Source organism: Pollicipes pollicipes, unplaced genomic scaffold (assembly GCF_011947565.3).
Source record: "Pollicipes pollicipes isolate AB1234 unplaced genomic scaffold, Ppol_2.1 Scaffold_565;HRSCAF=638_pilon_pilon_pilon, whole genome shotgun sequence".
Classification (NCBI taxonomy): Eukaryota; Metazoa; Arthropoda; class Thecostraca; order Pollicipedomorpha; family Pollicipedidae; genus Pollicipes; species Pollicipes pollicipes.
In genome coordinates this window covers 1,909-13,070 of record NW_023596730.1, presented here as the reverse complement: position 1 = coordinate 13,070, position 11,162 = coordinate 1,909, and the positions used below count along the sequence as shown (strand labels likewise).

General features: G+C 55.4%; 1 protein-coding gene across 1 annotated transcript; it reads right to left on the bottom strand.

Moving 5' to 3' along the window:
* Positions 1 to 4,654: 4,654 nt before the first annotated feature.
* LOC119102134 (homeobox protein araucan-like) lies at positions 4,655 to 6,733 on the bottom strand (the record flags this gene model as incomplete). Its single annotated transcript, XM_037225488.1, has 3 exons — positions 4,655 to 4,704; positions 4,884 to 4,982; positions 6,429 to 6,733. Coding segments are annotated over 3 exons (454 nt in total), but the record flags the coding sequence as incomplete, so codon positions are not given.
* Between the last annotated feature and the right edge of the window lie 4,429 nt (positions 6,734 to 11,162).

The following is an 11,162-nucleotide window of genomic DNA, read 5'->3' as shown; positions in this document are numbered from 1 at the left end:
GGCCTGAAGTATTTCGGCGAAGTGTTTTTCACAGGCTCGCAGCTTTCCAAACACGGCCCTGGAATGACGCCGTTTTAGCTGGGTGATAGCTTCATCTTTTACAGTTTTGTGGCAGTAATTACCTTGTCTTATTTCAAATTGATGATATCCACGAACGCTTGCCGTGAAACATTGAGCGATGAAAATTATTGATCAACTACGCAGTCTACCATCTCTATGGAAAGATATCAGCGTGGCAGCGACAACGCTTGACACTCAGATGACATGGCATCAAGTTTCTGGTTGCTAGCCTAACCACCTAAATCGAGTCGCACTCCGGTGCTCGGTATCTAAACGTGGGAACAGTTTGTTTGAAGCTCTATTTGTAAAGTTCCAGTGGCTAATTGAGAGACGTACACTGCGTCTTGACTGGCGCAGTGCATGCAAATTTCCTGCATGACCGTGTTTGCTTCTTAAGCCCGTATCACCAGGGGTATTATGAGGAGGATCAATCAATATCACGGAATTCTGCATTCCGCTTCCGCTACGTGGCTCGATAGTTACGCATCCCAAGAAACCTGAAGTCAAACAAAGTCGGCTCAATGACATTCAGCCATCTAAGTTTTTTAGTACTACCAGTAAGTGGACTATGCGACAACTCGACGAAGCGGTATGCATTACACAAGATGCGCGAATAGTTTGTAAAGTACGGAACTTCAGTCTTTAACACAAGTGTAGTTTCCTATTTAGTTGGAGGGCGGAAAGGGGGTTCTATGAGAAAAAGTGGGCCAAATCCAGGGAGGCGCTCGCATGGTGTCTTACTTTAGGGGAGGTAATGTAATTTTTCAATATTCAGCCCCTCCCCAGCCTTCTGGAGCCTAAGAACAAGCAGAATATTACAAGCAGGAGCTCGATATTTCGTCAAATTTATAAAAAAATGTTTCTACTGATTGTTTCACAAGTAGAAGGAACCAGGAAAGGAGAACTGCGATGCCATGTCCAGTTGAGTGCAGCTGACTGGGCTAATCAAACGTTTTGAGCTCCTTGTTCGTACTGTATTTACTTGAGCCTTGCACCCTGCATGTTTTTAAGTGCACATTTGATATCTCTTGTTGACTCAGGTTTTGTGCTATCGTCCGAGTGTTTTGGTATCACTCAGCAATATTTCAAGCCTTACAGACTGCAGCAAGTTGCGTTATTTTGCTTCAAAATCGCATCGAAAAACGAAAGCAAACCGGTCGCATTTGTGCACCCAAAAATGCAAACCAAGTTATTAGTCTTCTAGATTCGGAATAGCCCTTGAAATGCGCTGACCCTCATTTCGATGCGCATATTTTATGAAACAGCTGCAAAAATCCAACGATCGATACCAACTGACCAAATCGCCAGCGGGAAGCGTCCGACAATGACCGCCAAAACAGCACCTGCCGTGTCGAACGAGCCTAACGCGGGTGCTGCACTGCAGCCTGCACCCACCTTGCTGTAGCGAGCCGGATGTTTCCGGGGCAGATATTGTCGTTCGCGCAACTCAATCTTCAATCTTTGTCCCCGAAGCCATGCACGTTCAACAACATATGAAGCCGCATAACATCTGACCCTGCGTCGATTACCGACACCTGGTTTCGACGATCGACGTGGAACAAAATTATAGCGATGCCCAACGACAGCATCATTTTCACCGAGGCAGAGCAAGGAAACGTATAAGACCAGGGCTGTAACTTCCTATTCTGGTAAGAGGGGAAGGTGTTCAACTTCGTAACGGTGAGAAGAAAGTGAATCAAATCCGGGATGTAACCTGTTTTTCAGTGTATTTGGCGCAGGTTTTCCCCGCCTGACTCCCAATTATATTTTGCAAAGCTGCAGTCTTATGATGGAGGCTTAACGACCGTAACACGTGAAGATTTGTCACTAGGATACCTCAGCGTCGGGTCTGGGACTCAGGGTCCATTTCCCAAGCAGGTACAGGGCCGGGGCCCGCGTTATGCGTTTGGTCGAGTACTTAAGTCAATGAGGGGCCCCCGTGTCAGTAAGGGGACCACAGTGCCTGACAGTGGTCCTGTATTGACAATGAGCCCACGGTCGGCCTAGGCAGTGTTCAATGGGCCGCAGAGGAGCCCCACGGGAGGGCCCCAGGGGCCCCTCGGGCCTGACGGTGAAGCGCCCGGTTGGAGGGCACAAAGGACTGTTTGTAGCTCACATTAAGGTCCTCAGCCCGCAGGGCCAGACCGTCAAATGCCAGCCAGAGGGCCTCTTGCACAGATTGGGGACGTCCTGGGGCAATGCAGGTCTCTATTTCGGCCATAGACTACCAACACCGGACAGTCGGCTGCGTTTTGGTCTGAGCGATGGGGGCCCATTTCCCAAGCAGAGACAAGGTCGGAACACGCGATTTGCATTGGTCGGGAGCGGGCTCCTCGAAGCAACGAGGGCCTCTTTGTCAGCCAGGGGCCCACAGCGCCTAGAAGAGAGCCCAGTGTTGGCGAGGGGCCTCGGGTCGGCAAGAGGAATATTTGCCGGACAAGGACGGGACACGGAATTCCAGGGGCCTCGAGGTCATATGACAATGGAAGTGAATAAGAGAGTTTGCGATGAGGGCCCACAATGTGACCATAAAAGGCCATTTGTCAGACACGGTCTCTGTACGGTACGGAGTGCTCTCCAGTCCATGTCAGCCAGGGGCCCGCTATGCCGAACCGCGGTCTTCATGCCAATCATTGGACGCCCGCGACGATAAGGGATCTTTTTGCATTAGTGAGGGACCCCCTACGTCCATCTCGGGCCAAATGGCCGGGTCAGGGGCCTCCGGTGTCAGGTAGGCGATAGATGTATGAAATATCCTTATAAGGGTTTCCGTATCGACCAGGGTATCCCGCTCTTGGGTGGTCGGCCTAGCAGCCGGCAGGCACCGCACGCTATAATGACACGGAAACATCTGGCCGGGAATTATAATATTCCCCCTCGTGTTCTACGCAATGGGTCCCTTGCGCGGAAAAAGCAATGGGTTTGCTTAGTGATCAATAGGGCGAATCACACTGAGGTCAAAATGAAAAGCCAGCAAAAACGAGTCGTCCATCCTTGTTCAGGTCAACATGTGAAACAGATTGCATCAACGTTTTTGAAGCCGACGTGCCCACAATCTTAGGAGCACGAACAGCAATGGCCGGGGTTTGCGTTTTCTGTCAAGCCGAGTGGCGCTGGCCACTGCAGCTAACACCGGGCAGTGGGTGCCTGGCGCCCGAGAACAGCCGTCGTGAAATAATGCTTCCAAAGTCTTTTGACATCAATTCGTGCCGTTCAGAAGTTAGACTATGGTGTACATTTTGCTCTCGGAATTTGGGACTGTCCTCTGAAGAGATAAACAGCGACAGCAACACGAACATAGAGATTCTCTACCTTTACTTCTCTAGTTCTACCATCACATTCCAGCTCCGGTTCGCGGTGCTGTGAACGTTAATCCATTCCCTATCGCAAGTCCAAAAATTGCACAGGTGACATATCCCCCGGAATATACCTGCCAAACGTACCATTAAACAGTGTAATGAGTTGAAAGGTACTTTCCTTCAGAAGTGTTGTCGATTTTGTCCACCCGTTGACCGCCACTTAGTGACAAGGGGTCTGGGCCACGCGCCTCTGGAGACTGCAACGCCGGGCGTCGGGGTTTTGTTCTGAGACTTGCGAACACGCGTCACCAAAACTGTGACATGTTGCTCGTCCGCTTGCTCAGTTCTTAACAAAGATGGGCACATTTGGACGGAGATAGGTCTATTTCAATGCAAATGTAGGACCCCCGTTCCGATTGAGACCTATACTCACGATATTTCTGTACAACACAGAAAAATTCGGCACAGTGCCTGAGTGTTATCGGCTAAGAAAGAGTCCACTGAAACATTGTAAAATAAATAGCACCAGGGCTTATTCTATGAAATCATTTGACACCCGTGCCTCCCAGTTTGTTGACATTAGAACACAAACAGCATTGTATCTTTCGGGTGCATCCTGGCTTCTGTTTCAGTTAAAGAAGGTAAAAATAGAGCAAACGAAGAAAATCGTGCCCCTTGCCGTCAAGTGAGCCATATCCAGTTACTTGGGCCCTGCCATCATCAGGGGCCCTTTGTCGACGCTGAGCTCCCCACCCCTCTCCTTATCCAGACTCTGGCCTCGCCTCTGTTTACGAAGTTCCAAAAATATATTGATATACCAAAAAGGGTAGCGGTGATGAAGAATAAGAAAGCTTTCTGTCGTCTTTGTTCATTTTTCTTCCGCTATATGTAATTTGCATACTCACTCTTTGTAGCCGCTGGCGAAGGGGATGAGGTCGGCTGACAGAGCCTGAGGCGGGTGTTGCAAATGCTGGTGCTGTGTCTGCTGGAGCTGCTGCTGCTGCTGCTGCTTGCTGTTGTTGCTGCTGCTGGCCGCTGCTGTTGCTGCTGCTGGTGGTGGTGTAGGCTCTGCTGGTGGTGCTGGTGCATGGTCATGTGCGTCCTGGTAGGGGGTCGCTCCGGCCGTCCGCCGCCACCAGAGCGCCGTACGGTCCGGCGTAGCCCGACACGCCGCCGGCCTGGAGCGGATCGCTGGCGACCGCGGCTGCGGCGGCGGCTGCGGCGGCCGGCGGGCGGCGGCCGCCCGGCTCGCCCGCAGTGCCGGCGGCGTCAGCGGCGGCGTGTCGGCCGCGCCCTCACCGTACCCCCACCGCAGCGTACTGACCGTCGACCGCCCGGTACGCGGCTGGCCGGGCAGCGTACCCGGCCGCGGCGGGGGCCGGGGGCGCCGTGCCGTACCCAGCGTACCGCGCCAGCACCAGGCGGCAGCGGGGCCGGCGGCCAGGCGCCCGGCGCCGGCGGCGTCTTGCAGACGGCCGTGTCGGCCAGGGACCAGATCTTGGGCTTTTGGTCGGCCTCCAGTGCCTTGGCCTTCCAGTCGAGGGTCCGGTGAGAGGGTCTCGGCCTTGACCTCTGTCTTGGCCGGCGGCGAGATGCTCCCTGTCTCCGGTTGGACAGAGCAGTCTGGCGAAGACGGCACAGACGATTAGAAGTAGTGCGTTGAACGGATTATCTCTCCACATTTCAAACTGAGTAAGCCCGCAGTACTTTTAGGGATATTGCTGGCAATGTGGCTGGGTCTAGCAGGCTTTCAGAAATCCATGATTTACAAAATGCTAATTGCCGAAATCTTAAGAAAACATTTTATGATTTTGCCTTAAAGCACATGCTAAGTGGAACGAAGTTGCTAACACAAAAAGTATAGCACATCTTATATAACTTAGCAGCAACTGATAAATAAATTTCGTATTGGTCGTGGCTTAAATGAGATACCAACATTCTAACTTAGTCGAAGGCGGAAAGGCAAAGTGTAAAGCGTAGGTGCTGAAAAGCATGCCTCAACAGATGATGGTAACCACATCGTTAAATGCCCTGAAAATATTCGGCCAACTCATTTTGTTTCCCAATGGTAAAACACCTTAAAGCAACACGTAATCCTCACAGATGCCTGTTCGCCAATCTCGTTTTATCTGTGTTTTGGTTCTGGCGGGTCTTTGTCGTGAGTGTTTCTTCCGCCGCCATTTTGAAACTTTCGTCCTGTGCCTTTACGCAACACGCTTTTCCTAGTCCGTTTTCATGAGGCCATCGTCGCCCAGGTCGTGTTTGCTTGATGAATTCTGGTTTTACAGCCATTTCAGAAACGGCAATCAATCATCAAAGGACAATCATATAAGGGCAAAATCATGCAGACTTCATTTAAAGCTAACCATGAATCGCTCGCACTTGTGGCAGCTCGCACAAAAACCGGAGAAATACTTTTTTACAGATGTGGCTACCTCTCGGTGCTACAGCAGTCTGCCGTTTTTGATATATTTACGAATCTAGTGGTAAATACCGCAATCGAGACGACAATTGCAGTTCCTGGATGGTGCGGGTTGTGGACAGCGGGTGCGAGCCTATAGACTTATTACACAACATAATTGGGTTGATTACTGGCCTAGTTAGGTTCTTCCTTGAAGCTTCTGGAGACATTTCAGAAGATAACGATGATTCATACTTGACGAGTAACTTAATGTCTGAGGAAGAGGTTCGTTTACCGCATACAATACATTTGCGGCGTGGAGGAACCAGGCACCCCTGTCTCAGCTGATTAGAGTATCTGTATCATTCAAGCTATTCAGGTGCGATAATAAACAAATGTTGGAAATGCATTTGCTAATGTATTGCACGCTCGTGTGTGCCAACGAAAACAAATTAACATTTAGAGCCCAAGTGAGCTTCTCCAGAATTAATAATTTTTGCGGGAAAGGGTGGGTTTTCAAATTTGGGCATCGGTTTAAGGCGGGTTTTCCGACTCCCCAAAAGTGGCAGCTCTGATCGCTGCACATACCCGCGCCGGGCACATTCTGTCCACATAATGCGGGCATATCCCGGACGGCTGAACAGAAGCGTTCAACCTACCTTTCTCACCGTCCATCTCATCCTTGTCGCCTTTGTCTTTGGAATCGGCGTTTTCGTCCGCTTCCTCGTCCGACTCCGTCTTGTTCTTCGGCTCCCAGGTCATCTTGTTCTCTTTCTTCAACCTCCGCCGGGCGTTGGCGAACCAGGTGGAGACCTGCGTCAGCGTCATCTTGGTGATGATAGCCAGCATGATCTTCTCGCCCTTGGTCGGGTACGGGTTCTTCTTGTGGTCGTTCAGCCACGCCTTCAGCGTGCCTGTAGACTCGCGCGTGGCGTTCTTCCTCCGCGCGGCGAGATCGTAGGGGGCGCCGTACCTGCGGCGGAAGCGCACCCACTCAGTCGCGTCTCCCAGCCGTTGACCAAAGCTCCGAGACACCAGGCTCAGGCGCCTACGGCCTCACGCGTAAGGCGGTACCGCTCCAGCCCGGGGCGGTTGACCTCAGGGCAACGGGAAGCGGATCACGTCGCACCCGACTGGAGCCCGATCACTGTCCGTTCGACAGCGCCAGGGTCTGGTCGGTGGGCCGTCTCGCGGGGGTCATGACAGGGCTGGGATTGCTTCGGAGACACGTTACCGTCACATTGGCCAGGGCTGGGATTGCTCCAGAGACACGTTACCGTCACATTGGCCAGGGCTGGGAGTGCTCCAGAGACCGTTACCGTCACATTGGCCAGCCGAACCCAGCTACAGCGGGCTCTGAGTGTGCTGGCATCCCAGCCTGGCTAAGGTGTTCACCGAACGAACTGGGCGAGTGTCGGGGTCGGGCTCCCTGCCATTCCCCTCGTAACATCAATAAAACACATTTTCTTATGACAACCGCCCGAGGCGGGGCAAGCAAACGTCCTCCTCCACAGAGCACCGGTCCTTCTGGCGGGACATAACATGGGAAGGGTCTAGGTAGGCACGACTTCTATTTGATCCGACAAATACTGTAACGTGGAACATGTGCAGGCCACGCATGACTGTGTCAGCGAAACATTGGTGGCTGTTCTTCGCGCCGCAATTGGTTCATGGTAGCCGTGATTTTATTTAATCCGTCGATCTTTGTTGGGGGGGCACGGTCATTCTGGGAAACTTTTTCAATGAGGCGTCAGGTACCAAAAGTTGGGAAAACGGAAACAGCTAAACGTGCCCTGTGGTATGTAATAGCCGGTGCTACACCCAGTCCAGCTGGCGCATCGAGGATGAGGAGAGGCACCTGCGAAATGTGAGCAGTTGGTGGTAAAGATCCCTACTTTCTTTTGCCTGAGGATGAAATACGTCGTACCAGGACCAGCTAATCGTGGGGTAAGGGAAGCAATTGTCCCCACCCTACTCCCCAGCAAATCTTTAGTACTTCCACAATGATAACCGCCGCAAAGAGGTCTCAAACCCGTCTCCATGGCGTCATCGAGCTTTGCACGCCCCTTTCCTTTCAGCATTTTGTTTCGCGCCGGCCCTCCTGACATTTCTTCAAGGACGAATCTGTTTTGTCACCGTAATCACGACCCGACGTCACAGAACAGACTGGAGACCTGCCCTGAACCAGCTCCATTTGGAACGAGCTCCCTCTGTTGTCACAGATAGTGCTAATTACCTGACGCGGACAGCCGGCCCAGACCCGGCCGGTCACCGACAAGCCCGTGCCCCTCCCCGCCCGCCTGACGCCCTGCGCCGCGCGACAGGTCATCCGTCACCGGTCCACGTGTCTGGCCGGCCGCGCGTCCGACAATCCGTCACACAGGGCCATATCGTCTGTCGCGCCCCGAGTGATGCTAATTAATTACGGCCACAATCGGCGGTGGAATCGGCGGAGGAGGCGGCGGCAGCCGGCCGGGCCGGCGCGGCGACGAAAATGGCGGCCGCAATTAGGCGTCCGGAGCCGTGGCGCCCGCCAGAAGCGCACCTGATTGAGTGGTGGCCGTCATGCGATGCGACGTGCCGTCGGCAGCGGCGGGCCATTGCGACGCAGCGTGCCACAGCTGAAGCTGGGCTGAGTCCTGCGTGGAGCACCGTATGAGTCCCGCCCAGAGCTGGCTGAGTCCCGCCCGGAGCTGGCTGAGTCCCGTCCGGGGCCGGCTGAGTCCCGCCCGGAGCCCGCTGAGTCCCGCCCGGGGCCGGCTGAGTCCCGCTCGGGGCCGGCTGAGTCCCGCCCGGAGCTGGCTGAGTTCCGTCCGGGGGCTGGCTGAGTCCCGCCCGGAGCCCGCTGAGTCCCGCCCGGGGCCGGCTGAGTCCCGCCGAGAGCTGGCTGAGTCCCGTCTGGAGTCCGGGTGCGCCAACGCCTCGTCATCCAGTCGCTATACACCGTGGGGGGATAGACAACAGCTGAAACAAGTGTTCACTCTGCATAGCTAGCGCCTATTCAAGAATGGAGTTAAATGGAAGGTTATCAGCAGTCTGCAGCGAGCTCATTCTCGAATCGTTTTTCACGACTCCCGTAGGACTGATTTCCGGCAAAAACCAACCAAGCGCAGCGGCTGAACTCCTCGCGAATCGCTGCACTGATGCGATGCATCAATGACCTCCAACACAAGGAAGATGGAAGGCACTTCCCCAGAGTACGAAACACTTACCTTTCAGATGAATAGTCCCATTATTGACCGCCTCTAGGCCTTCATCTGCCTCCACAAACCATGAATAGTCTCACGCTTTGCTGGCGTCAGGAGTTCAGGTCAGTATTCAGATGGCGGTACGTGGAGGCGCTGCCGGCAGCCGGGTATGTCCGAGAACATGCGAGGTCGGTGCATGTGACCCCGCTCCGGAGCAGCGAGAGTACTCCCCACCCCTGCCCCTGCCCCCCCCCCCCCCCCCCCCGACCTGACGGACCTGCCGTCCGGGCCCGGCCCGGGCCGGGCTCAGGCACAACGCCCGCCACGCTGCAGCGCATGATGGCGCCGCGCCGCTGCCAGCCACCCGGCAGGAGCCGCGATACGGCGAGGAGCGCGGGCTCGGCCTGGTGATTGAAGTCCGTACTGCAGACTGCGTGGCGGCCTAAGCACGAGCTTCGGCCGCCCTGCTAGGGTACGGCCGTGTGATGACTGTCTGTAGCATAGACGGCGCGGCGCGGCGGGCTGGGTGGCGGGCCAGGACCGCCCAGCCAGGGTGTGCCGGCACCGAGAAGTCCGCTTACGCCGCAGAGCTGCCGGCCATCCGCACATGTGCTGCGGGCGCCTCTACCTGGGGCGGTGCTGGAGAGGCCCTACACTTCCGTCCTGCGTTACCCTATCCGCCATTGGCTTTGTGATCACGTAGAACACATTAGGTCCTAGTGGGGCAGCGACTTAGAACGCCCCAGAAAGGTCCTGAATGACGCAGTGTCTCAGAAAACTCCCTTGAAAGCACGCGCGGCGAACTCGTTTTGATGTGACTGCCCGTCCCCCGCCAGACACGTCTCCGGGTTCGAAGTGGCATGAAGTGGAACCAGCTTTGATGTCCTCCCAGCGAACACACACACACACACACACACACACACAAACACACAACACACACACACAACACACACACACACACACACACACACAACACACACACACACACACCACACACACATACACACACATCACACACACACACAGCACCACCGGCGCCGACCGGGCTCCAGTCGCGTGACGCGGCGCAGTAAGCAGCCGGCAGTCGGGCTGTAAACAATGTGTACAGACGACTGCACGAGCGGCGAAGCGGGGTCCGACGCTGGACGGCAGCAAAGTGGGTACAGCTCGGCCACACGAGCTTCCACACCTTGTGGCTGCCGGTCCGCCAACACATTACCACGGTGGAATGAATTGTACGTCCTGGACAGTGTCTGAGGACGATGACATCTTAAACTAAAAAGGTATTAGTCTAGATGCACGACTGTTTTTATTTGCTAGCTTTGCAAAGTACCTTTGGCGTAGCTTACGATTAGCTGCAGCTTCACCAATATTGGGGGTAGTCTGGCCAGGCAGGCCGGTGGTATAAAAACAGCCGTCATCCCAGCACTGGGCTCTGTTTAGTATGGCGCAGTCTGGCTGATTTAGGTCCAACTGTGCCACACGCTACACTGAGGCAGCGCTGCTCGATGGCAAACGTGGTCGGATCAATAAGGGCATTTGCGAGCAGCACGCCGCTGCTGGCGTTGCCGGACAGCAGCTGCTGCTACAGTACCTACTATCATCACGTCCGCCCACAAAGGCTGACACGTTTGGCGGGTGTGCGTGATGCGCGTGCGTCTTCACACACGACGGAAATGACAACGGCGTGTCATCGACTCCCGGGCAGACGTCTGGCTGCGGCCCTCGTCTCCGGCTGCAGCGCGACGGCGGCGCGCCGCTCTGACGCGCCCCGGGTGGCGCGCGGCGTTATCTCCGGAGCCCATCGGGGCTGCCGGTCCCATTAGAGCATCTCCCGTCCCATCTGGCTGTCAGCGCGCGCCGCTCGCAGATCGTCACCGGCCCGAAGGTGCCCGCCTCCCGGGGGACCGGCAGCGCGCGCCGCTCGCCAGACTGTCCACCGGCCCGGTGGAGGCCCGGCCTCCCCGGGGGCCGGCAGCGCGCGCCGCTCGCAGATCGTCACCGGCCCGAGGTAGCCCGGTCTCCCAGGGGACCGGCAGCGCGCCGCTCACAGATCGTCAACGGCCCGGAGGTGGCCCGGCCTCCCCAGGGACCGACAGCGCACGAACGTGGAGGAGACGCGCACAGAGGCAGCATTTTCATCGTGGCCAGTGGCTGCCGGTGATGGCCCCGAGGTGGGCTGCCTGTGACGGCTGATGTTCCCTAATGCTTAAC